The sequence below is a fragment of the Cataglyphis hispanica genome, chromosome 11, assembly GCF_021464435.1.
Source record: "Cataglyphis hispanica isolate Lineage 1 chromosome 11, ULB_Chis1_1.0, whole genome shotgun sequence".
In the NCBI taxonomy this organism is placed as follows: Eukaryota; Metazoa; Arthropoda; class Insecta; order Hymenoptera; family Formicidae; genus Cataglyphis; species Cataglyphis hispanica.
In genome coordinates this window covers 2,561,814-2,589,081 of record NC_065964.1, presented here as the reverse complement: position 1 = coordinate 2,589,081, position 27,268 = coordinate 2,561,814, and the positions used below count along the sequence as shown (strand labels likewise).

Genomic DNA, 27,268 nt, shown 5'->3' with positions numbered 1-27,268 from the left:
ATTCAGTCTTAAAAAATGCTCTAGAAAATAATTGTTTGTATGAAGTTGTCAACAAAGTATTCTTTTTCATTTTTGAATATTTTATTCTCTTGTTTGCTCCAAGATACTTATACTATATTTAGTAACTGATATATATATATATATATATATATATATATATATATATATATATATATTATAAGACCGTGAAGTTTCATTCATCTTGAAACACCCTATATATATATATGGTGTTTCAAGATGAATGAAATTTCAGGGTCTTATAGAAAATTGAAGTTGGAGCAAAAAAGTTCTGATAAGTATCTGGAAACGCTTCGTTAAAAAGTTGTAGCTAACAAACTCTCTAATTAAATAGTTATGATCAAAATTTAATAAAAACATTTTTATATTAAAATATTTGTGAATATAGTGTTAATCATCGAAAGATGGTTTTTTCAAGTATCTGTTTTTTTCTTTATTTTCTTTTGAACGCCTTATCAGAATTAAATAAACATTGGTGTAATTTAGTTTAATTCTCAGATTTATTTCGTTATTTTTTTTTTTTTTTTTCAAACGGGTTTTGAAGTTATTTTTGAAAATCATCGAAAAATAATTTTTCGAAGTTTGTTACTAGCTATATAATTTTTCAACGAAGCATTTCTATGTGCCAGCGACCTATGTTTGCCGAAACTTTTTTGTTTCAAACTCAATTTTCCATAAGAATCCTGAAGTTTCATTCAATCTGGATTCACTGATCTCAGAGAACACCCTCTATATTTTGCTCATCGCATAATTTCCCGTGCTCAAAACGACATCGATCTTCGTTGGACGCAGTCGCAGATATTCGAAACCTTACTATCGCCTTGCGACGAATTAGGATGCCACGTCATCGGTCCGTGTTAAGTCTTTGTACTGAATTACTATAGACGTCAGGTTTTCGTCTTTATTTTAATCTAAACGTCATCATTTCAGAGATTACGAAAAGAACAAGAAGAAGCTCGGCTCAAAATCTTGAAAAATGCATACAGGTGTTCCTGTCAAATACGGTGACTCTATTAATCTCATTGTCCACTATACATTATTGCAAAATGCAACTGCGCATCATTGCGCAAGTCTCTTATCGCGGCGCGTTTTCGCGTGAGTAACGCTCACATTCTCTCGTCGTTACGCGATATCTTATACTCGGCGCGAGAGCGTTCTATCCGCGGGAATATCTCTCGCGGCGAGAAGTTTATCGATAATTTAACACACCGCCAACGGAATCTATTACAGCGATGGAGTGTTAAGTAGGCGGGAGAGCGTTGCGTATACTTATATATACGTGACTGGTAACGAGACGCCATAAGCGCCTCGAGTTATCGGCCCATGTGCTTCCATAACGCGTAAATTATTGCGAGTCAGATTTTATTGACGAAAAACGCGAACAAACGATATCGAGGCGACGTTAGATCCCGGCAGAATTATTAAAGCTCGTGAGATTAACTTTATTTTATGCGCGGGCATTTAAGGATGTTTTGGCTGGAGCTGTCAAAATTGAAAAAAAAAAAAAAAAATCTTACGTTTATATTGTTTGAAAAATTAAATAAATAAATTTGGATTATAAAAAAAATTAAAGTATCATAATAATTGAAATAATTTGATTTTTGATGTCTTTGTAAAAGACAATTATTATAATTAATATTTTTGCTAATTTATGATAGAAATTTTTGATTGAATTTGAAACAAAAAAATGTCGATAAACATAAGTCCGGAAACGCTTCGTTAAAAAGTTATAACTAATAAACTTCAAAAAATCATGTATTTTTGATGATTTTTAAAAATAATTTCAAAACCCTTTATCCATTTGAAATAAACGAAATAAATCTGATAAGTAATTAAATAACAAACTAAATTACACCAATTTTTATTCCGATAAGGCGTTCGAAGGAAAATAAGCTCAAAATAATAAAATTTTTACGCTTCTGTCAATATTTTGACATTTCACACGTGCATCCTTAATTTTACTCCAAAAAAAAATTGACAATATACAATTATTATTAAAAGTTATGCAAAAAGAATTGAAGTGAAAGCATAATCGGAGCTAAAGCGTAGCATAAAAAATACAAACAAAAATATAAAAATAAATAGATAATAATAAAGGCGAAATTTACGATGGATCTTCAATTAAATTCCGCATATATGTCTCGCGCCGTATCTATCGTACGAGCCATAATTTCGCCATGCCTTATTTCCTTCCCTGTTATCCACGAAAAATCCCGATCCAGGTCGTTATTAGCGATAGTCGGGAGAGACGTAGGGAGATGCAAAAGAATAGTTGGCGGTCGTTTGATAGCTGCGCCAACGGATACTTAAACGTCTACCGAAGGAGGGGCCCCGTCATCGCACAGGATACGAGGGAGGGCATATATGTATATCTCTCCCAGGTATATAAACAGACCTGAAGGGGGATCTAAGGGGGAGGGCAGGGTTCGATGTAGAAAGTGCCAGAGAGGATGCGAGACAGGTACCCTCTCTCCCCCCCCCCCCTACCTCCCCCTCGAAAAAGGAGCAACCGGCAGGAGAGGGATCTCGGCGCTCTCTCAAAGGATCTACTCTCTTCCCTCTCTCCTTAAAGCCAAATATAACGGCCAAGTCAAGTGCAATTCCTTTCCTCGATCACTTCACGCGCCATATTGGGGGAATCACGTGGAATCGCGACAAGTCGAGACACCTTGTATATCTGGATGATGTCGAAAGTGAAAGTATCGGAAGAGCAAAGTATCGATACTTTGGTATTATGGTGTGGTATATATATATATACACAGTGTCTCGAAAATCCAGCAGCTTTTAATAGATCACATATTCTTTGACAAGTTTGTAGTTAAAAAGTAATGAGGAATATAATTTCACTCCGCAATTTATTTTTAATTTCTATTATATTAAAATTACCGCAGATTGCCGTAAATTTTTAAGAGAGCACGGACAAAGCGCGCCCTAATTCCGGTTATTCACACGCTCTGACATACAATTCTGCTGATTTATTATAAATGTTACCTAATTTCTCGTTTTCGACCTACGGGCAAGCTCAACAATCGAATTGTTACGGCGCACGCGTCGCAATTCTGGAAATTAAGAGCCGATAGCGTGACGTCATTGGCATCTCTGGCGTAGCTGCAGCATGGTATTAAACCCGCCGACCGGTGACCCGGTCAGGATATTACCCTAAATAACTAAAACATCCTAATAACCTGCAGCGCACCGAACAATGAACGTCTATAAGGGGGAACTTATAAATGTCAAACTCCTATTCTCGATTCTTATCCTAATTTACCCCGCTTGACATTTCGCCGAACGGTAAGAATATCGATACCCCAATTTCGACGATCGTACTTTAAATCGGATTCTCGAATAACGGGCGGAAACGTATTGAATGCTTGACGTAAAAAAAAATTGCAAATGCCATGTATTTACATTTCTTATGAAAGAAGAATCTATGTATGTGTAAGACGACATACTCTCTAATAATATGACAAACATTATATTAAAAGAAAATATTTTTTTATTAGAGAAGATTTTGTATTAAGTAGAATAATAAATAGTCTGTGAATTTTCATATAGATTATAATAATTATTAAGTTATAAAAATTTATGGGATGTAAAATATATGTCTTTTTTATGCTCTTCCCCTTAAATAAATAAAACATTATTTTTTAAAAGCGAGATTTTTTTTTTATACCTCGAGACTTTTTATTTTTGGCACTTGTAGAATTTCTATGTCAAGTCTTCATCAATAACATGTTCGACATGGCTATTTGAAGCATTGTGTGAACGATTAAATCCAATTAGATCCAATTTCTCTATGAATTTATACTCGATTAGAAATATATTCGATTGTAATAAAGAGCAACGTATGTACGACTTACGTATGTAAAGAGCGATTGGCAGGCATCTTTGATTTGAAATTTTTCATTCAACGATTTGTATCTAAAATAGGGATGTATATATGTTCTTCGTTACACGTGAGCTTATTAAAATTGGATTTCATCGCTCCTGAATTAATCAAAGCCGTAACTGATACTATAATTAAATCGGGCAATTTGCAAATATTATCAGTTAGTCAAAATAGTTTACGGAACAAGGATATGTCACTTTATATAATTGTGTCGGAGCTATGTTTCAATATAAATGAAGAGTTTACCTGAAAAATATATGAAATATAATTTTTTACATAACAATTTTTTTAACCCAACGCACTTTATATTTAAACAATTATTATTTTTTCAATAATTTTAATTCTGCAAAGTTTCAAACTTTAATATTTTATCAAAGTTTTTTCACCACAATGTCACCACAAAATATATATTAATACACTTTTTAATATATTTTTTAATAATAAAAAATAGAATTTTTTAATATTTAATATTTTTTAATTTTTTAATATTTTTTATATTAGTTTTTAAACGTAGTTTAGTATATTTAGATTCCGCTACAGGTGTAAACTTATTTATCATCCTCGTACTGGAAAGTCTATGTGCAACGTATTCCCGTAGACATTAACTGTCTCGTTCTCCAAAAATTATTGCCTCACATTGTTCTCCAACTGCCCGATTTAATCTTGCCGGGCGCCGTGAAGGCTCGCACGACAAATGATAATTGTAACCAAGACAAATGGATCTGTGAAAGGACTCACCCTGCATTTTCAGTGGCAGCAATGGACATGTGCCTCCTCTCATCGAGGGTGGGCGCGGCGTCGAATTGCCGAGGGAGATCCGTGGTAATGAATTGAGAGTCACGCGTGCACGCGAGAGATGCTCTTCTCTCTCTCTCTCTCTCTCTCTCTCTCTCTCTCTCTTTCTCCCTCTTGTTCCCCTCGTACAGACACCACTATCCTCGCGCACCAAGAAAACTTTTCTCACCACTACACTGTCGATATCACCACTAAGCGAGGTCGTTAACCATCACTCGCGGCACCAGTATCACAGAAATATCAACACTCTTCGCGATTAAAATAAAAAAAAAAAGAGAGAAGAAAAAATAACCAGAGAACGAGAGAAAAAACGAGGTTCGAATTCGCACCTTGGTTCGTACGCCACAAACACGGTGTCCCGAAAGTATTCAGGAGTAATCTCGGAACTGCGAAGTGTTGTATACGCGCGAATGGATATCGTTCTCGCGATTAGTCACCGATTAGCCGACAGAGCTCGACGATGACATCCGGTGATGAGTCGGAAGCTGCATCATTCTTCCACCGATGGTTCTCAGCCATCTTCCTGAGCTCAACGACATTCGATATAGTCCATGCCACTGTCGACCACGCCGTCTTTTTTCTTCTCACTCTCTCCTCCTTCTTCTCTTTCTCTCTCTCTCTCTGAAGGATACACAGACAGGCAGGTGCAGACGAGAACCGTTGCCCTGCACGAATCGGTTCACGATCACGACAGAATTTCGAGCGGCCTCAGCTCAAGCGAGAGAGCGATGGCGTGATCGACGATGGACGTGATCTCTCTATCGAGACGCGTACACGTCGTCAGGGTGGGTCCGTAGCATAAGCGATGGGAGTGTCTCTTCCCCGAAGAGCCGGGCCTCTCTTCCTTTCTTCCCTTCGTCAGATTATTCCCGATGTTTTCGATGTCTCTCCTCGAGAGTTTTCGCCAAGTCGTTTTTACTTCAAACTCTTCTTGCCACCGAAAACTCCTCTTCCTCGAAAAGGATATCTCTTGCTTAAACCGACGAAGTTTCTTCCCGGTCTCTAAGGATCCTGTTGATCCTTCCGTAGCTTTTTTTTCAAGTCCATCAAGTTCAACGATTTTTTTGCGTCGGGTAGGTCGTGAACTCGATAAGCGAGGTCGATCCTGGAAACGATAACAATGGGAGTGAGCGAGAGTAACAATTGTCGAGCGAGCGGAGAGGAATGGGAGAAAAAAAAGAAAGAGTATTGTGCTATAAAGCATGCCCATGTAACGCGTTAATGAGCAGAACGAGTAAGAAAGATCGCGACGTGCGTTACGTCAAACGCGTTACACGTCACGTTTCACGCAATTTGCATTCGTTGACGAGCTCGTAACGCGCGCGACGTCGTTCTACCTCATTTGTGAGATAATCGGCGGAATCATTAGCGAAATGATTATCAATGCCCCTCTTGTCCGAGTGGTAGAAGACTAACAACTGACAATGAGATTTAAAAGTAGATTCGACATTCTCTCCCTCTCTCTCTTTCTTTATGTGTGTAAATACACATCATTTGTATACAAACTTTATATTATTATATATTGTTCTTTTTTCATCATCAATTACTTAATTTAACTATCATTGCTATTATTATTGTTTTTTTCAGTTATTACAATGTATTGATTTTGTATTAAAAATAAGATAACAAATTATTTTATCGTTTACGATTATATAAATAAAACTGTTTCATTTAATATAAATATAAAATTATAAAAATATAAATTATAAATATAAAATTTTTATTTATATAATAATATAAAAACAAAAATAATCTGATATATTTTATTTTTATTCCAAAATAAATATATCGTAATAACTGAAATAATAATAATAGTAATGATAATTAAATTAAGTAATTAATATAATTATAAAAAATTGTTATAAATGATTAAAAAATTATAAATATATAGTATATGCGTAAAAAATTAATTTTACATCTTTTAATATATGTTATTATATTTTTTCCACACAACAGTGTATATATATATGTATATAAAGAAAAAAAAAAAGAAAAAAAAACAATACAAACGTATCTTCATAATCTTCATTTTACCAGAACAATATTACCATTGTGGCACGTTACGAGATAACGCAATGTACTCGCAGAATTGCGCATATTGTGCTAGAAATATTTTCATTATACACATTTCTGGAAATTGTGTTATTCGAACATACACGTGCGGTATTAAACAGAGAAAAATATAAGCTACAATTCCAATTTTATCGCATAAAAATAAAGTCTGCGCGGAATAATCGACGCGATTCAAGATTAAAGATTCCTCTGTAAAAAAAAAAAAAAAATCGCTAAAGTATTAAATTACTCAACCTTTTTCATCATTCGCGAGACAAACGCATTCCTATTACACGCCAATCAAGAACTCACGCATCGTAGGTGGAAGTTCTCTTAATCAACCATTGTTTTTTTTTTTTCCGAACGCCAGCTATATACATACATGACGTATCCCTTGCTCTTACGAGACAACAAAGTTCGCATTTTCCGTAAAGATGAGTCGCGGGAACGCTCGTCGACGGCCGTCTCTCCCTATTTTTCGGCGAGGCGGAGGCAAGGAAGGTTAAACGCATCCGCAACTAATGACAGGTTTCGAAATCGCTACTTCGCAACACAGCAACTGTCGCCGTTCCCGTCCTCATATATAGTAGCCCGCGATGTAACCACGCGCATCACATGGCGTCGCGCTCGGCGAAGAGAGGCGCTGCCATTAATACAATAGCCCCTCTGGTGCGTGCATGCGCGGCGCATGTCCACACGGCCCATTCTCCTGCTTCCGAAACATATGTAGACCGTGGGCGCGTTTAGGAAAACTCGGGAGATCGATATCGTCGTCGGCTGGTCGGCCGTCGCGTCGACGACGACGCTCCGCCCGTCACGAATTTCGTTGCGATTTACGACGTATTATGTACACCGTCAAACATTTTGTATTGTCCTTAACTGATTTAAAATTAATTATGGCCGAATTAAAATTAATTAAATTAAAAAATATAGTTGGAAGATTTATGTCTTCTTGATAAAAAATATGCCGGTTAAAATATATTTTACACATTTATGTTTTAATTTAATGTATTGCTGTATTGTGTTAATTGAACTCAAAATGTTATATTATTAAAATAATTGAAAAAAAAATGGAGAAATAATACAGTGCAGATATTTTCAATTGCACAGAATAGATATTCCGTATTATTAGTGACAGGATTTATCTGTCAAAATTTACAGAAAAAAATATTAATTTTTTGACAGACCGTGAATAATATTTTTACTTAATTGAGTTAATTTTATCATTAAAAATATGTTGATTTTACACAAAATTTATTTCAAATTACGATGTAGTTTGCATTCATTTTGTGTTGAAATATAACATTGTATTAACGTCACTATTTGACATATTAATATCATGTTAAAGTAACACAAAAATTTGTATGTATGTTTTGAGACAGACAATATATGTTAAACTTAACACAAATTTTCCGATTGTGTAAGATATGACAAATTTTCGGAGAGATCCGTTCGATAATAGACTTTAATCGTAATTTCGAAATAACAATGGCTGACGAATAAAAAGAAAGCGAAGATTTAATATAATCGACGTGTAATTTAAAAATTGCATTGGCCAATAATTGACTAGACAATTAAAGATAAAGGTGATTTTTATAGAACTTTAATTCACTTTATTCGCTTTAATTCGAGCGAAATTTATTTTTCCTCAGAATTTCAATGCATTAAAAACTTTTACAGTTCATTGTCTTGAAAAAAAAAATGCTATTATAAAACTAATAATTTTTTTCACTTTATTAAAACACAAATCTCAGGAATTATTAAAACGATTAATCTTCGGGAGCTCTAAAGTCAAATTAAAAAAAAAAAAAAAATATCTATTTGTCATTAAATAAAATTTTTTCTACGTCAGCAAGATTTAGGTCAAGGTTTTGGGACATTCCTTTCGAGGATTAATATATATGCTTTTAAAATGACATTATCCCATTTGAGGCGCGAGTAAATATTTTAAAACGTCCATTATATATGGTGCATAAAACATTTTTCTTGCCATATATTAAGTGAGTCATCGTTCAGCGAGCCGTTACAAAAGTGTGATTGCGAAAATCACGGACACACACGGTCACACAGCGTGAATTTAGAGGCCGCGGAGCGATTGGACTGTTTTTTTTTTGTTTTGTTTTTCGGCTTCGCGCGTACTTGAACACGCGCCTCGTCATTCGTCGAAATTTGCGCCGAATGTAATTAATTCGGACACCGCGCGCGCGAATCGCCATTGCGCACCTAAAAGGAGCGGTTGGCGTCGTTCATCATCATTTTCAGATCTTCCCCAAAACGAACCTGCACAATGCTCGCTTCAGGATACTTACGTCACGCGAGAAACACGACTTAAGCGGCGATCGTCATTTTTTTTATCCCGTATCATTTCATCCGAGCAAGACGGTTTGCGTCGAAATAATAATCTCGTAAAAAAAATATGTACAGAAATATATTATGCATGTATTTCTAGAATGTTTCATTATTGAATTATTATAAAATGTGAAAATATTTTTTATCGAGATAAATATAAAAAGAAAAACATAAATTAAAAAATAAATTTAAAAAATTTATCTTCTTCCATAAAAATTCGTTAAATTTCCAGAGATAAGAAGATTGTTTTGCAATGTTTACGATTATTATTTTATGGCAAGTAAATGCGAGTTGCAGTAGAGCAAGCAGTTGAGATAAAATTCCTTGAAAATAAAGAAAATGTCATTAGAAATGATATTGAGGAAGAGAGCGGAAAATGTACAGTCCATTCCCATCGACTTAGGTCGTAACGTGTCGTAACGTTTACGACACCGTCAGCATTATAAGGTTAGCACTTGAAGTGTGAGGTCATTTAAATAACCCTTGTTGCCCCCGCATATTACGTAATTTAAAAGACCTTGGAAAAACTCCCATAACTTTGTAGCCTTGTGAGATAAAAATTAGAAAGCCATGTGTAAAATTGTAATTTCTTAATGATGCTATCGTCTCATTTTCTCTTTATTTATTATGTTATTAAAAATTTTATCAAAAAATTCTATTAAATTTTTTTATTTTATAATTATTTCCTTTTTAAATAAAGGCTCCTGCAAAAATAAAATAAAGTTAAACGCTATATCATATTATCGTTGATTTATAATTTATCATAATACGATATATATTAAATTAATTACATTATTTAATATAATGTAATTTAAAAATAGCGTATATATATATATATATATATATATATATATATATATATATATATATATAACTAGAAAATTTGCCTAAGATTTAATATATATTGCATGCCAAATGTTTGTATTAATTGCATATAATATGGATGTATTAATTAATATGATGACTAATACTGTTAATATTTCAAAAATAAATACAAGCTTTATAGTAATTTGAAATAAATTTTGTGTAAATTCAATATATTTTTAACGATGAAATTAACTTAGAAAAAATATTATTGACAGTCTGTAGTTACTCTCATTCCTATTACAAAGTAAAATTAACATTTTTTTTTTCCTGTAAATTTTGACAGATAAGTCCTGTCATTAATAATACGGAGCATATCCATTGTAAAGTTAATAATATACGTTCATTGTATTATTTTTTCACTCTTTTCGGTTCTTTTAATAATTTAACATTTGAGTTAAATTAACACATGCATATGTTAAACATTTAACACAACAATTTTAACCGACACATTTTTCAACTATGTAATATAAAGATATCGGCTTCCTCTTAGATTCTCCCAAAATGCCCAATTCTCCGTCACATGGTAGTTTCACAAAAAAAAAAAAAAAGAAACAATGACACGATGTGTTTCGTGGTCATTCTTTAGAGAAAAAAAAATAAATAAATAAAAGATTTTGCGTAAACGCGGTGATTCTCAGGCGCCTATTCGAGCAATTCTCGAAACGTACACATGTCAGAATATCGAGAAAAAAGAAAAAAACCTAATTTCGTGACCGTGTATACTGTATACACACAATGCGAGTACGTTGTAACAACTCCTTCCCCGAATAGGCGGCTTAGGCCGATGCGATCGCGTGACATGCCCTCAGGACGACCGTGGCTCTCTCGAGCTCATTAGATCGAGAAAAAGTTTAACGCAGAAATGAGGGAATCCGGACTGAAATTAGACGGACACCGCGCGTTCGTTCGTAGAATGTTGCCATTGCCATTGTCCAATTTTTATCCTCCCATTATCGTGATTCGGCCCCCGGAGGTCTGCCTGAGGATACAAAAAAAAATGCTAGGAAATAGAAAGAGAGAGAGAGAGATGTTTATTTTCTTCGATGTATTAGTCGCGCCATAAAGTAATCAATCGTTCGCTATCGCGGCTTCCCTTGGGGCAAGGAACGCATGTAAATGCGAATCCGAATAATTCGGAACTTAAAAGGAGCCTTCGGGTGTATTTACATTTTTAAACCGAAAAAAAGCGCGCGAAACCTTACATATTTTAGGAAGGAAATCGACACACGTAATGTTATTACACGCGAAGAGTTACGTGCACCATGTTTTGGTATCGGGCATAATTTACGCAGCGCTTGTTTTACTGGAGATTTAAAAAAAAATATATATATATATAATGCCTTTCGTCGGAAAAATGCCTTTCTTTCCTCGGGAAGAAGTCCGCGAATGCGTCATTAAAAAAAAAGAACCTGTCGTTAAAAAAAAAAAAAGATTGCAAAAAGATACTTACAGAGTTTTCGAGAGAGATAACTGATATCACGGCCAAGTTTACAATCGGCGAAAAAATTTCATTTAATTAAACCTCCTCTCTCCTTCGACAATATCACTCGATTCGCAAACTCTCACGTTACTCAATACGATCAATCAAAACAATTACTGCTTGCTCCAATGTCACGCGTTAACCTTCAAACTAAACGTCACTCGGGTCCTTCTCAGCCGCATTCTTCCTCCTGGCTGGTCGTCTCGAAAAATCGGGATTACTCAACACTTTTCCTTCGTGAAATAAGAAAAGAGGATACACACGTCCGTCGAGATTCTCTCGAGGAAGACGCAAAGACAGTAACACGCACCTTTAACCCCGCGGTCTCCCTCTCACGGGCGGGCAGGTAGAAGACGGATGGGAGGCCCGCGACGTGATGCGGCGACGCACAATCGAAAGCAAGCCGATGGCGAAACAACAGACGTTTGTGCGCGCGAGAGCGCGCCACGGACGCGGCGGCGCGCACAGCGGAGCGCGACGAACTTGACTCTCAGCGGAGGAGCGAGCAGCGGACCGTCCGACGAGCGAATAAAAACGGAACGTAGAAACCCGACCGTTGCTTTCTCGCAGCGCTCAAGCGCCGCTCCTGGGCATTATACATTCGCGGCAACGGCGACGACGACGACGAGAGGCGAGGGGGAGTAACGAATAACGTTACTCGCGAAGGGTTGACAGCTCGCGACGATGACAGCACGCGCGCGGCTGACTTTATCATTCGCGAATACACTGACGACTGAGGACGATATCTTCCCTTCTCTCTCTTTCCTTCGCGCTCCGAACAAAAAAAATAAAAAACTTTGCTCGGCGGAAACGACGCGCGCACACACAGCTGCTGAGAGGAATATCCGAGAAACTCAGCGATGTCCTCTCTCTCTTTCTCTTTCTCTCTCCTCCTCCTTCAGTCACGCTCTTTCCGCAGAAAAACACAGTGGGGCGCCACGGGATATGCGCAAACGAATATACATATACCTTCGATGTTTGATCTCCTTTATACTGCGTTTCGCACGTGTGTCGGAAACGCGCGAGTGCCAGCGCGCACCGTCGACGATGAACGATGACGATGACGACTGTCGCGCGCGAGCCTTTCCAGAAGGGTCTATTTGGTCGCGAAATAGCGCTTCGCGGCCGGCGGCCTCGCCGCTCTTCCCATCCTCTTCGGCGCGAAGAACCTCCTCCTCGCGACGAGCGCTGCTGGACAGTACACGCAAGTACGTCGCGGCGAGACGTCCCGCTCCCGCCACCCCCTCCCCCTCCTCCTCGCCCTTTCCCCCGACGACTCCGCCGCGCTCACGGCGAGAGCGCATATATGTACGCGTGTGTCTGTGTGTGTCCCTCTCTCTCTCTCTTTCTTTCTTGCGGTTGCTCTCCTTATCTATCGCTCTCTCTCTGTCTCTCTCTCCTCCGTTTCTCGCGATCTTACCCGCGTTTCTGTCCCGCTTTATCTCTCACTGCACGTAACGGATACACAGCACTCCTTCTGTCTGTCTCTCTCTCTCTCTCTCTCTTTCATCCGCGTAAAATACACAAATATGTTTGTATACACGGAGCACGGCGTAGAGAGAGGAGAGATAAAAACGTATCTCGCGAATAACACGACGATGACACGACACCGCGGACGGAGAGCGCGCGCGCGCGCGCTGTCCGCTCAGGCTGTGTTTGAATTCGCGCGCGCGTGTGTGTACTCGATTAGCGCGACCCGACGTGCGTGACGTCACAGCGCGACGACGTTACATCGCCGCTCTTTCCTTCTTTCTCCCTCTCTCTCTCTCTTTCTTCGGTTTTTCCTCCGGCGATTGTCACTCGCGCGGCGATCGGCGACGAGTAGCTTCGAGCTACGGATACGAGCCGTGAAAAACCGGAACGAAACGGGCGTGGACGAAACCAGCCGCGGTGGCCGCCGCGAGACACGGATTCGCGGCGAGAGAGGAACGGCTGCCGCTCGTTATACGCGGCCGCAACGTACACGATCGTCTCGCCGTAGATGGCGAGGCGATTAGGGAAACAACCGTGAACAAGGTGACGGACGGACGCGTGTGAGAACAACTCGCACGCGGTCCCGCACGCACAAACAATCCGCGATTGATACTACTACTCGTGGAAACAACTGACGACTCCGCGTCGTGCAACGACTGGCGCGGCCGCACCGCGAACGACGACGGCAGGTACTCGCGGCCGCGAGATGGCGCTCGCGTCGTTGCTCTTGGGCCTCCGGCGCCCGAGCCGAGCGTCGCCGGAAACGGCCGAAGGGCCGCGAGCGCGACCGATTCAATATCAAGTGCACGACCCTCCGGCTTCTCTTGTCTGTCGCGCGAACGGACGGATGGACGGATGACTGGATGGATAGATTGACCGCGTATAGGGTACTTCAACAAGAACGTCGAAAGGCGTTGGAAAGTGGAAATGGAGATAATGAATTTTTGATGTATTAATTTTTCAATTTGGAAAATTGTTGTGGAAATCTATTCTTCGTCAATAAAACTAACGGTTTTGATGAATCATGAGAATTTTATTGTTTCCTTTAATATTTAGAATCGCTATTCATAATTTAAAAAATAGAAATTTTTTTTTTTTTTTTTTTTAATATTTTATTAATCCTTGTATCATTGTTATTGTTATAAATTTTCGATTGTGCTCGCTAGAGAGTCATAGATTTTCTGTCTTCTTTTTTGAACACATGTAAAGTATTTTAATAAGAATGTCGCAGCGAGTTGCAAATCAAGACAAGGAATTTTTGGTATACTAAATTTTTCATTTGGAGAATTATTGAGGAAATCTATTCTTCGTCGATGAAACTGCGTGTTTTGATGAATCATGAGACTTTTGTTTCCTTTGATATTTGGCATCGCTCATTCACAAGTCAAAAAAATAGAAATTATTTTTCTTTCTTTGAACATATTGACAGTTTATTAATCTTTCTATCATTGTCATTGTTATAAATTTTCCAATGCTCGCTAGAGAGTCATAGATTTTCAGTCTTCTTTTTTTTACCACTTGTAGAATAAGAAATGTCAAATGTCTTTAACAAGAAATGTCGCGGCAAGATGAAAATGAAGACAAATTTTTAATATATTAAATTTTTAATTTGGAGAATTGTTAAGAAAATTTATTCTTCGTCAATGAAACTGAGTTTTGATCATGAGAATTTTAGAGAGAGAGAGAGAGAGAGAGAGAGAGAGAGAGAGAGGTATAAATTTTCTGGCTTCTTTTTTTGATCGTATTTTTGATTGTATAGTGTATAGAGTATTTTAACGAGAACATAGCGAGACGAAAATCGAGATAAGAAAGTTTTGATATGCTGAATACTCAATTTGAAGAATTGTTGATGAAATATCTATTTTTCATCAATGAAACTAAGAAAGTTTTAATGAATCATGAGAATTTTATCATTTCCTTTGATGGCATCGCTACTCATAAATCGAAAAATAAAAGTTGTTCTTCCTTCGAACATATGATTGATGTTTTAATAATCCTTGTGTCATTGCGATTGTTATAAAATTTCGAATGCTCGCAAGAGAAAATCGTATATTCTATCTTCTTAAATTTTTGAACACTAAAATGCTACAAATCTTTCAGTTTACGTGAAATTATCATATACATTTTTGTTTATATAAATATCAAAAAAGAGATTCACATTTTAACAAAATATGAATATATATTATGCTAACATGTACATAATATATTCTCTCTCTCTCTCTCTCTCTCTTTCATTACTTTGTAAAAACAAAAACTATACTAGCAAAAACGAAATAAGCAAATATTCCAATTTTAAGATTCTGACTTTTTTTGTTTTAATGCATCAACATATTTTTCAATTTCTTCAAGTGCGCTTTCTTTTGGTTGATGTTCTTTAGCAAGTCTTTTAATTTTAATTTTTTTTAATTTTTTATCCGCCTTTTCTAATTCCTTCCCTAATTCCATTGCTTTCAATTCTTCTTCCAATGTTTGTTTATTTTGCAATGATTTTTTGTCTTCTGATGCTTCTCCCAAATCTATATTTTTGTCGAACCACTTTTCTAAGAACGAATTTTTCACAGTTTCTGATCCGAATTTGCTTAATGTCTCCTTGTACTTTTGAGATATTAATTCCTTTGTAGTTTGTCCGGTGTTATCTTTGATATTAGGATCGGTATGCAGTAACAATAAAATGCAAGTGTTCGATAATGAGGTATTTTGAGTTTCCATGGAGCTGACATAATTCGAGATTGCTCGGTGTAAGGCCGTCTTGCCATCTATGTCCTTCAGATTGGCATTTGCACCATGTCGTAGTAATATTCCGACGGTTTCAGCGTGACCCTGAGTAGCAGCACGGTGCAGAGGTGTCGTCTCACCAAAGGTGCGTCCTTCCACATCAGCGCCGTACTCTAATAGGATCTCACACACAGAAGTATGATGATTTTTTATTGCATAATGCAGTGGAGGCCAGCCTTCGGAATCCTTTGCACTAGGATCATGGCCCTTATCCAACAGCATTTTTACGCGTTCTATGGCGCCATCGGATGCTGAAAAAATGCGAATTAATCTATATAATTTCACGCTCGCATCACTAGATTTTTTTTTTTTTTTTAAAGGCTGGAAGCCCTCTCGACTTTTTAAGTAAACAGCTTTCTTTCTATTAAATTTAAAATCAAGGATACAGTTTTTGATAATTTTCAACAATATAAATAGCTTGATACAATTTAATCTTGAGTTAAAATTCTATCAAGTCTTTAAATGTCAAATTATGTTCTATTAGTCTAAAGTTTAAGTCGCAAAAAATATCATGTCTTTAATTTGGAGAGATCATATGTGATTTCTGTGTAATCCATCTATTTTGAAAAATTATGGAAGCAATAAACCTTTTACATTCTGTTGAGTTAATATTCGAATTGTGAATAGAAGAATTACTTTCACATTCATTTACCTGCTTTCCAAAGTCCACCTTTGAATTCCATTTCATCTAAAGCAGCATGAGTATCATCGGCGTGCGCCATTGTTTATTATATCTGCAAATAATTATTAGGATTTTGTTATATAAATTTAATATAAATCTTTTAACTATTATTTAACTATTATTTATATGAAAATATTAGATGTAAATATTATATTCTTGATTTTCTTACATATAAATTTTATATGTAATATAATAATTGTTAAACTATATAAAATAACAATTGTTCTTATATAATTTTATTTGATTTGATTTAATATAAATACTGGAAATATCAATCACAATAATTTTTTAGATTTACACACCACCATTTACAATAGGATTGACAAACACATTAATGTACAAGTAAAAATTAACATTGCCATAAACACTATATCAAATGATAGTTTTAAATTCTCTAGACCGTGTTCGATCTGAACAATATCTCGCACATATAATAAATGTACAATAAACTACCAAAAATACAATGCACATGGTAGAAGAAGGAATTACATTAATCCTACATGTGTTTGTATGTGTATGTGTGTTATCATCTACATATACATAGATATTATATAAATCTTTATTTATATATATAATAAAATTTTATTTCCCACAAAAAAATAAACGTTGAAGGATAACCAGTTTAGAACAATTTATATTGCTCCAATTTGGACCATTGCCTGGATTATATGAAATTCTCATCTGCTAATTCTTAATAAAGCAAGTAAAAAAACCCATTTTCTATGCAACAAGATAAAATATCACAAAATTTTATCATATCATTTTTGAAATCGTAAAGAAAAACTTGCGACATTGTTCAAATATACATACAAAATTTTATATCCGATAACATTAATGTTATCATTTACAGCAATGACTAAAATGTAAGTTTCCATTTTCAAGTCAGGTGAAATACTATACGTACTCTATTTCAAAGACGATATACACAGAGTTCTCTACATAGATGAAGCTCTGAAATCTAATTTCTCCTATATATTTGGCCTAAACTGAGTGTCTTTAAAAAAATTTTTCTCCAAATATAACTCTTTTTACTGTAATAATTTTTGTGTACTTGTCTCATGATTAATTTATTTAAAATGACTAATGATTTTTGTAGATGTCATAATTCGAAGGGTCTGCTTCAGGACTCTGAGGAGCAATCCATGTAAAATCTGTTAACAAAATTTCTTGGAAGGGAAGATTAATATTAACCTTTGAGTATAATTCCATTCATGATATTCGTACTACTTGGGGACAGCGGGAAGCGGCTGTGTAGGGCCGATGTCTCTTTCGAGAGCAAACCAAACAGCGCAATCGGCAGCGAACGAGGACGTCCTTATACTGACATAATAGAAAGTGTTGTCGCTCTACGACGACACCGTCCTTTTTGGACGTGGTTGCCATTGCCGTGCTAAAAGTATCGTTATACCTCGTTGTGCTTTGCTTCTAGAAGAAAAGCAAACATGAGTGAGACGATCAAAGCCGTTTATCACGAAAGTGATACAAACATTATCCTATTCACGAAGCAATCTCTTGAAAAAAAAAGTAAATAAATCTTGAAAACCTACCTTAAAATATATCTTGTTAAGAATTAAAATAAATAAAATTAAGACAAAGATAAAACAAATCATCACAAACGTGTGCGCATTATATGCGTCGATACATTTTACGAAAACTAGATAAAAAAAAACAGGCGATACAGAACTTCCGAGACACTAGAGTCCTATATAGGACAGGATTCTATGTGACACTAATAAATCAGACATTCTTGCTGTCTCGACGACTACGTCACACGGATCTCCGTATTTTGTTGAGTCTCTTACCTAAGGGAAAAAGGGTCAAATAGGTCAAAAATTCTGAAAAAACAATTTGCCTTTCAACGATACTATTTAGAGCCAGTTACGTGTGATATCTCGATAATCACGACCCAACAAGCCCTTTGTACTTCTATCGTCTATCCGAAAATAATGTATTCCTTTACCTTGTAGTTTGTATTCTCGACAAAAACTTTGATTTACAATTGTACGAATTGATCACAAAAGGACACAGTACTTGGTGCTAGATTTATTGTCCATAGAGTCCATAGACAACAAGAAACACAATTGATGTGCGTGTCGAACAGTGTTCTCAACCTAAAAGAGGGCGTTTATTATGGCTTTTGTAAAAAGGTTTCTTTTTTATTAATATGAATTATTTAAAGACCGTTTCAAGCTTAAATTACTAACTATTTTTTATTTACATTATTTATATTATTAATTATTATATTCCAAGAATATTCTAGGAATAATCGACTGTGGTTGGTCAATTTGCTTACGATTAACGACTAACGACAAAAAATTTATAAGAAAATGTGCAAACTATGACTTGCGTCCTCTATTGTAATTTGTATTTGCGCGCGCAGCAGTTCCTTAGTCGTTATTGGTTGCTGGACATGGAATAATGTCAATGGCGAATAAAAATATATAAATTGTATATTTTATGTACATAATATATATCTACATAATATAAAAATGTAATAAACTGTATATTTTATGTATATAATATATACAGTTTATTACATTTTTATATTATAATGTAGATATAATTCTACATTATAATATAAAAATTTAATAAAATTTTTACTTTGATTCTTGTAGATTACTTACTTTAATTAAGTAATGTTAAGATTATCAATAGTTTATGCCGGCTGAATGCAATTAATAATAATTAATAATATTATTTTGCGAAAATTTCTCTATAATATATAAGTTGTATATATATTTACTTTATATATAAGTTATATGTATTTATTTGGACATTGTATTTATTATATTTGTATTTTATATTTCATATTTTATCAGAGAGAAACCTGAGAGGGGCCACGCCGAAAATTATATTAATAAAAACAATGTACAAATATTCCATTAAGTTTGTTTTTATTTTACTTTTTAAACGCTTGTTTTTTTTAATTCCTCCTTTTCTTTTATACTCATCATCTTTTGTAGCTCAATATATAAGTGATCTAATTCCTTTTCCATTGATTCCATTAATTCCTTTATAGTTCGTCCGGTGTTATCTTTGATATTAGGATCGGTATGCGGTAACAATAACATGCAAGTGTTCGATAACGAGGTATTTTGAGGAGTTTCCATGGAGCTGACATAACTCGAGATTGCCCGGTGTAAGGCCGTCTTGCCATCTATGTCCTTCAGATTGGCATTTGCACCATATCGTAGCAACGTTTCGACGGTTTTAGCGTGACCTTGTGTAGCAGCACGGTGCAGAGGTGTCGCCTTAAGGGAGGGAGTGGTCGCATTCACGTTCGCGCCGTGGTTCAATAGGAGCTCGCACACCTCGAAATGACCGTGTCGAGCGGCGAAATGCAGTGGAGTGTAGCCACTGGTATCCTCCTTCCTGGGGTCGTGGCCCCTGTCCAACAGCCTTTCTACGCGTTCTATATCACCATCCAACGCTGAAAAAAATACGCGTTAGTCTACATAATTTTGCGATAGAATCAGTTTTTTTTTTTGAGAGCCCTCTCGACTTTTTAAGTGTTCACGTAAACATTTGTATATAAAACTGCCTTGATGAAAAATAGGCATTGTTTTCTATTAGATTTAAAATCAAAATTTAGAGATAGATGTTTTTGATAATTTTCAATGTGAATAGCTTGATACAGTTCAATCTCGAATTAAAATTCTACCAAGTCGAGCTTTAAATGTCAAATTATGTTCTATTAGTTATTCTAGGCTGATATTTAATTCGGAGAAACGCTGTATTCGCTTTTTGTTAATTCAAAAAGAGACCATGTATAATTTCTGTATAAATCTTTAACCGCTCAATAAAAAATATTATAGAAGAAAAAAGCAATATAAAATGCTCATCCTTTTTTCTCTATTGTTTTTGTTATGAAGATATATAAATATTGCACATAAATCTTTATAGCTTCCTTTTAATAATCGCGCATGTGTTTATATAAATTATCAGTTCAAAGATAAATTCTTTATTTTATCCTTTCCCGAATTGTCTTCTACACATTACATATAAAAATAGAATCTTTTGAATTCTCTATTAACATAAATCTAATATTAGAATCTATAATAAACGCATAGCCAAATCTGAACATATAATCCATTCATTGACGATCTATTTTCTGATGTTTCGTTACACATTTACCATCTTTTACATTATTTTTGAGTAAATATCGCGAATAGAACAAACACTTACACATTTACCTGCCTTCCAAAGTCCACGTTCGAATACCATTTCATCTAAAGTCTGACAAACAGCATAATTATTGCTTTGGCATGCATGAGTATCATCATTGTGAGAATGCGCCATTGTTTATTATATCTGCAAATAAGCATTAGGATTCTATATAAGTTTGACATAAACCTTTTACATATGTCTGTATGATAAAAAAGGATTTTTCAGGAGACAAAAAGATTTTTGTTACGTAAAAAATGTATATAACACATGAATTTATCGATATTTCTTGTATATTGTAATGTAAATAATTGTGTACAACGTTCTATTATATATAAGCTACGCTTATACACTGTGTCGTACAAAACAGTTTAAGGTTCTGTTCATGCGCGAGATTATTAATTTACATAAATATAAAATTGCCCACATCCGCGAATTTTAGTTCTATAAATTACACCCATGTCAAATTAACTAAGAACTATTTCGTGAACGACATCGACAGTATAATTTTTGATTTTCTTACATATAAATTTTATAATATATATAATTGTTAAACTATATAAAATAATGATTATTCTATATAATTTTATTTAATTTAGTTTAATATAAATACAGGAAATATCAATCGCAATAATTTTTTAGATTGACACACATCATTTGAAGGAGGATTGATAAACACGTTAATATACAAGAGTAAACATCGCCATAAATACTATATCAAATGACAGTTTTATGTTTAAACTCTCTGGACCGTGTTCGATCCGGACGATATCTCGCACATATAATAACTGTACGATAAACTACTAAAAATACAATGCACATGGATAGAAGAAAGTATTATATTAATATTACACATGTTTATGTGTATGTGTTATCATATATAAAGATATTATATAAATTCTTATGTGTACATATAATAAAATTTTATTCCCCACAAAAAGATAAACGCTGTTCAAAGACGACATAGATCAGTTTGGAGCAATTTATATTGCGCCAATTTGAACCATTGCCTGAATTGTATGAAATTCTTATATGAAATTCTCATCTCCTAACTTTCAATAAAGCGTCAAAAAAAACCATTTTCCACGCAACAAGGTAAAAAGATATCACAAAATACAATACTTCTAATTTTATATATATATATATATATATTGTGTGTGCCAACGCGCATTGCTCCGACAAGAATTTCCCGCCTCTGCTAATAAATTATTATCTGCAACATACAGTGCAGGAATATTTAAATGGTTCATTCTTCTTCGAAATCCCCCCTCCGGACAGTCTTATCATGATTATACAGTTTTATCGTGTCATTTTCGAAATTGTAAAAAGAAACTTGCAACATTGCTGAAATATATATATAAAATGTCCTATCAATAACAAGAAAAACATTCATGTTATCGTTTACAGCAATGACTAACATATTAGTTTTCATTTTCAAATGAAATACTGTACATATTCTCTTTTAATGACAAGTTGCATTTTACATATGTACCATCCAACTTTGCGAAGTACATATCTAGCAATCAAATATCTTGAAAAGATATTCGGTCGGATAAAGCCTTCTTAGATGGACCACACAATATTATACGTTTTTAATTACTATCGTAAAATTTCGCCAAAACGCGATTAGATGTAGAGAAATGCCAGAAATACAAGATGTATAAAAGAAAAATGCAGAAAAGAAGATAATATTACAGATCCCATTCACCAATTGTAGTTTGATTCATAAAAACACACACACACACACACACACACACACACGCACGCACGCACACACACACACACATATATATATATATATATATATATATACAATAAAACCCAATTTTTTTATATCATTAACATTCCCGCTGCAATGTCCAAAGTATCTCGGCCTCTCCAGTACTACATATAACTCGATAGCCGAGCTCGGCTAGAGCGTTTATGACGGAGAACGGTGTTCCTGAAATCAATTTGGCAACATAAATTCTTAAAAGTTAAAAATTGATAAAAAAATTAATATTAATATATCAAAATTTAAGTAATAATACTATGATCTTGTTCAAATTTTTCTTAAGTAATTATTATACCATTAATGCAACAATAAAATTTTATTTCTATTAAAATACTATTATTTTCTATTAATTAAAATATTATTAATAGAATAAAATCATTTATATAAAATCTGATTTCTTTTCTATTAAATTAATTAAACTTTTAAAAATTATTAAACATCGTAATTTTAAAGTTACCAAATAAAAATAAGTTAAGAAAAATCATTAATGATTATATTTGTTATATACAGGGTGTTCTATGGATAAAACTCCGAAATTTAATTTCTCCGATATATTTGGCCTAAACTGGATATCTTTAAAAAAATTTTTCTCTACACATATTACTCGTTTTTATAATAATCTTTGTGTACATATTATCTCGCAATTAATTCGTATTTTTAAATGACTAGTAATTTTTATAGATGTCATAGTTCAAAGGATCTATTTTGAGACTCTGAGGAGCGACCTGTGCAACATTTCAAAATTTCTTGGAAGAGAAGGTTAATATTAACCTTTGAGCATAATTCCATTCACGATATTCGTACTACTGGGAGACAGCGGGAAGCGGCTGCGTAAGGCTGATGTCTCTTTCGAGGGCAAACCAAACACAGCGCAATCGGCCGCAAACGGGGATGCCCTTACACCGACGTAATAGAAAGTGTCGTCGTCCTCGTCGACGCCATCCTTTTTGGACGTGGTTGCCATTGCCGCGCTAAAAGTATCGTTATACCTCGTTGTGCTTTACTTCTAGAAGAAAAGCAAACGTGACGCACGTGAGTGACGATCGAAGCCGTTTATCACGAAAGTGATACAAACATCACCCCATTCACGAAGCAATCTCTTGACGAAATTTCTCGATTGAAAGTTCAAAAAGCTGCGTTTATGCAATGCTTTTGTTATTTTATCAAATTTTTCTTCGTTCGTGATACTTTTAAAACGATTCCAGCAACAAAAGAATACCTCTATCTCTCAACTCTTGAACTTTCATTACAATTGACATAAAAAGATACGAGTAGCTTTTCAGTTTTACTTTAAAAATATATGCAGCTTCAAAATTTCTATTTTTTCACAAGGAAATATTCACATAAATTTTATATAAAATGAAATTTCTCTCTGAAATATTGTTGTATTATAGTCAGATAATATCCAGAACCTTTTTGAAGTACATTTATTTTATGTAAGTTCAATCATCATTATATAAAATTTATACTTGTTTTAAGAAGATTTTAAAACAATTTGACTAAAGTCACTTTCAGGATAAATGGCACATTTCTGATTAAATGAAATGTTGAAGCTGATATGTTGATGCAGTGTCATATCTCCAATAGAAAACAGATTGTTTGAAGATGTTAATTTTTTATTAATTTTTTGTTCTAATCAATATTACTCTCTTCTTTTAAAGTACTATAGATAATTTTCATCTAAAATAATGAGAATTTTTACACATAAAAAAATTTTTTTCTGTTGGAAATATGACTAACGCGCATATATAAGCACATATAATGTACAATATATACAAATAATAACACTAGAGTTTTATAAATCATCAATGTGATGAAAACAAATGTGCTTTCTGATGATAGGGTGTGTCGATAGACTTTTCACAGAAGCATTAGAATACGATTGTGCATAATAAATGTTGCAACTATGCTATACGATGTGCTCTTGGATTGCTCTTAAAAAGCGCTCTGCGTTATACTAATTTCGAACCATACCAGCTGTTACAGCAATATCAGGTTCAGGTTCTGTAAATTCTTTTCTCATAGTCCACATGTATTCATTATAATCCTGCTTAATGCTAGTACTGGAAGATGCGATGACTTTGTAACCAAGTACCTCTAAAGCGCTCAATATTATGCAAGGATGTTGCAAATATACTATCGTCGAATCGTCGCAATAACCGATAGATGTAAAGCGACTCAACTGTTCTATGTCAGCCGCTATAACATAATTGAATATTATTTGCACCTTGATTTGTTATTATATTATACCTATTTATAATATTCTTAATTAAAAAATATTATCTATAATTATCAAGGTACATCAATCTAATCTCTAAATCTATGTAAAAATATTTATTAGCTATTTTACTAGCATATGACTTTTAGAGAAATTTAATCTAAGAAATTTTCAACTGTGACAAATCATTAAACATAATCGTTTAATTATGGCAAAATTTAAAAAGAGGGAAATGTAACATGTGCATTTGTATGAGAACGAGTATGCAGGAGTTCGTACCTTTAAGCCCTGACACAAGAACTCTCCAAGGATATTTATGACTGTATGACGCTAGGTTACCACGTACTAAAATGTATGGCATAGTCAGCTAAGACAATCTGTAATATATGACATCCTATGGATACACATGTAACATGTAATATTCGCACAAACAAGTTAGACTTGTGTATAAAAATGTTTTGATGCAGTATGTCAATTAGTGGGATATTATCCCACTAAAATTATCAAAATTAAATGCCATGATCATCTTATAAGATCCAGAGAGTTTAAAAAGATTATCGTATTATTCGCTAATATTTTTTTGTATTTATTGCGATAAACCGACAAAACGATTACAATGTCAAAGAGATTACATGTTATACAAATAGAAAAGAAAAAAAAAAAATATATATATATATAAAATATAATTAAATAAACTAAAAATTAGTGAAAAAAATATAGAATTCAAGAATGTGATGTGTGTGATTATATGTCAATTTGTCTTACATTCTTCGTTATACAAACAAGTAACTTATTTAAGTCAATATTTAATTTATTTATTTTGTATTTTATAATCATCGAATATACCTCAGTTTTAATATAAAAAGTGAAACATGATCTTCAAACATGAAAAAGCAAATATATATCAGTTAAGAAGTAAAGAGACAAAAGCAAAAAAAAAAGAGAAAATCACAAATAAACGAAAAAGTGCCTTTACTTTTTGACCAATGTAATATAATTCATATAAAATTTTTTACAATGATATTAAATACAAATAAATATATATCCACATGATTTTGCACACAATACATGATAAAAATATAAATTCTTCCGATTAATTGTGACAAAAAAAAAAAAAGAATTTTTTAAACCCTATTTTTTTAAATTTAAAAATTTAAAATTTTTAAAATTTTTTAAACAAAAATATATCTTGTAATAAGATAATTAAAATAAACAAAATTGAGACAAAATAAAACAAATCGTCCACATGTGTGCATTATATGCGTCGATATATTTTATGAAAACAAAAAATAGGACGATGAAGAACTTGCGAGATACCAGAGTCCTATATAGGACTCTACAAGATATCAATAAATCAGACATTCTTGCCTTATCTCGACGACTACGTCACACGGATCTTCGTACTTTGTTGAGGTAGAGTCTCTTACCTAAGGGAAAAAGGGTCGAAAATGCCGAAAAAATAATTTGCGTCTCAACGATACTATTTAGAGCCAGTTACACGTGATATCTCGATAATCACGACTCACAAGCCTTCGTACTTCAATCTTCTATCCGAAAATAACGTATTTCTTCACCGTGTAACTTGTATTGTTGACAAAAAACTTTGATTTACAATTGCACGAATCAACCACAAAAGTACGCAGTATTCGGTGCTAGATTTATTGTCCATAGACTCAAGAAACACAATTGATGTGCGTGTCGAATAAATTGAAAGGAAAAGACAGCGAATGTGATTGGCTGCGCCATTTTGATAGAATAGCCAATCGATTTATAGCTTAGCGAAATAGTCAATTGAGAATATCGTCCCATGACCACAGATTAGTAGACAGCCAAAGGCCCGGACGAAGGCAAGACCAATATTTTTCATTGATTTCAGCGCCATACCATAGTGGCCAAAACAGTAATTACGTTCCCAAGTAAAGTCGCGTCGTTAAGGATGTTCTGGATGTACAATAGTAGCAAAAAATTGTCAAAATTAAAAAGAAAACATGTTTCTTATGTTTATATTGTTTGACAAATTAAAAAAATAAATTCGGGTTATGAAAAAAATTAAAGTATCACAAAATAATATGGATTTTGACGTCTTCGTAAAAGAAAATAGTTGTAATTAATATTTTGCCTAATTTATGGCAAAAACTTTTGATCGTGAACATTCTCTGAAATCAACTGCAAAAAACAATGAAAAGCGAGTAATTTGCAGAAAGAGAAAAAGAAACAGATAATATTTTTCTACAATTTTTAGTAAATTACTTTTAAATAAATTAGTGGCTCTAAATCAAGTTTTGCACAAATATTTGTTAGAATTTCCTTAATATATGTGAGAATTCTTATTTCATTGGTAATATTTTTTCTTTATCAAATTTGTCAATAAATGCTATAATAGGCGATTTTCCATAAAAATCAATAGTAACTTTAAATTTAAATAATTTCCAAACCGCTAAGAGAATTGTGCTTAGTTTTTGCACAAATATTTAGAAGAAATAGTAGAATAATCTGCGAAATTTTAATGCTTTTGTTAGTATTTCGATATATGTCACATACATCCTTAACATGATGGTAATAAATTTTCGTAGTCAAAAGTCGCATAGTTAATACGATATTGCAATTCTGGCTCGACAAATTTTTGACCTTGACTATTATAACTATTTATAAAAAATAACTAATTAATAAAAAATTGAATATTTATATATTAATATAATAATAAATATTTACCGAACAATATTTATTAATAA

General features: G+C 34.0%; 4 protein-coding genes across 14 annotated transcripts in view; all 4 read right to left on the bottom strand.

Annotated features, from left to right (window-relative positions):
- The window catches only part of LOC126852718 (nuclear receptor coactivator 2-like), a 121,873-nt gene extending 109,214 nt beyond the window's left edge, over nucleotides 1–12,659 (bottom strand). For 2 of the 9 annotated variants that reach the window (XM_050597787.1, XM_050597794.1), the window contains exons 1-3: nucleotides 11,761–12,341; nucleotides 11,421–11,683; nucleotides 4,646–5,807 (exon numbers count right to left, since the gene is read on the bottom strand). In XM_050597787.1, coding sequence (XP_050453744.1) covers nucleotides 4,646–4,674 — 29 coding nt within the window. In that variant the 5' untranslated portion in view covers nucleotides 4,675–5,807; nucleotides 11,421–11,683; nucleotides 11,761–12,341. Of the gene's footprint in view, nucleotides 1–4,645; nucleotides 5,808–11,420; nucleotides 11,733–11,760; nucleotides 12,345–12,419 lie in introns of those variants that run through there. The other 7 variants (XM_050597797.1, XM_050597796.1, XM_050597790.1 and 4 more) reach the window with 7 other exon arrangements.
- Nucleotides 1–27,268, bottom strand: part of LOC126852724 (uncharacterized protein C05D11.1-like) — a 126,129-nt gene that overhangs the window by 86,092 nt on the left and 12,769 nt on the right. The window lies entirely within an intron of this gene.
- On the bottom strand, nucleotides 13,936–26,228 carry LOC126852944 (poly [ADP-ribose] polymerase tankyrase-1-like). The gene is made up of 5 exons (XM_050598242.1): nucleotides 25,964–26,228; nucleotides 20,574–20,691; nucleotides 19,290–19,810; nucleotides 17,706–17,805; nucleotides 13,936–15,949 (listed from the first exon to the last, which is right to left on the bottom strand). Exons 2-5 carry the CDS (start codon nucleotides 20,677–20,679, stop codon nucleotides 15,216–15,218), a joined length of 1,461 nt encoding a protein of 486 aa, XP_050454199.1. The 5' UTR covers nucleotides 20,680–20,691; nucleotides 25,964–26,228; the 3' UTR covers nucleotides 13,936–15,215.
- Nucleotides 20,820–26,045, bottom strand: LOC126852769 (uncharacterized). Of its 3 annotated transcripts, XM_050597920.1 has the most exons (4): nucleotides 25,905–26,043; nucleotides 24,816–24,913; nucleotides 24,293–24,517; nucleotides 23,160–23,324 (listed from the first exon to the last, which is right to left on the bottom strand). In XM_050597920.1, the coding sequence occupies exons 2-4, from the start codon at nucleotides 24,895–24,897 to the stop codon at nucleotides 23,302–23,304; spliced, it is 330 nt and encodes a 109-aa protein (XP_050453877.1). In that variant the 5' UTR covers nucleotides 24,898–24,913; nucleotides 25,905–26,043; the 3' UTR covers nucleotides 23,160–23,301. The 3 variants fall into 3 exon arrangements, with proteins under 3 accessions (XP_050453879.1, XP_050453878.1, XP_050453877.1); XM_050597922.1 differs by lacking the exons at nucleotides 24,293–24,517; nucleotides 24,816–24,913 and adding an exon at nucleotides 20,820–22,486 and having other exon boundaries at nucleotides 23,090–23,324; nucleotides 25,905–26,045; XM_050597921.1 differs by lacking the exons at nucleotides 24,816–24,913; nucleotides 25,905–26,043 and adding an exon at nucleotides 20,820–22,486 and having other exon boundaries at nucleotides 23,090–23,324; nucleotides 24,293–24,433.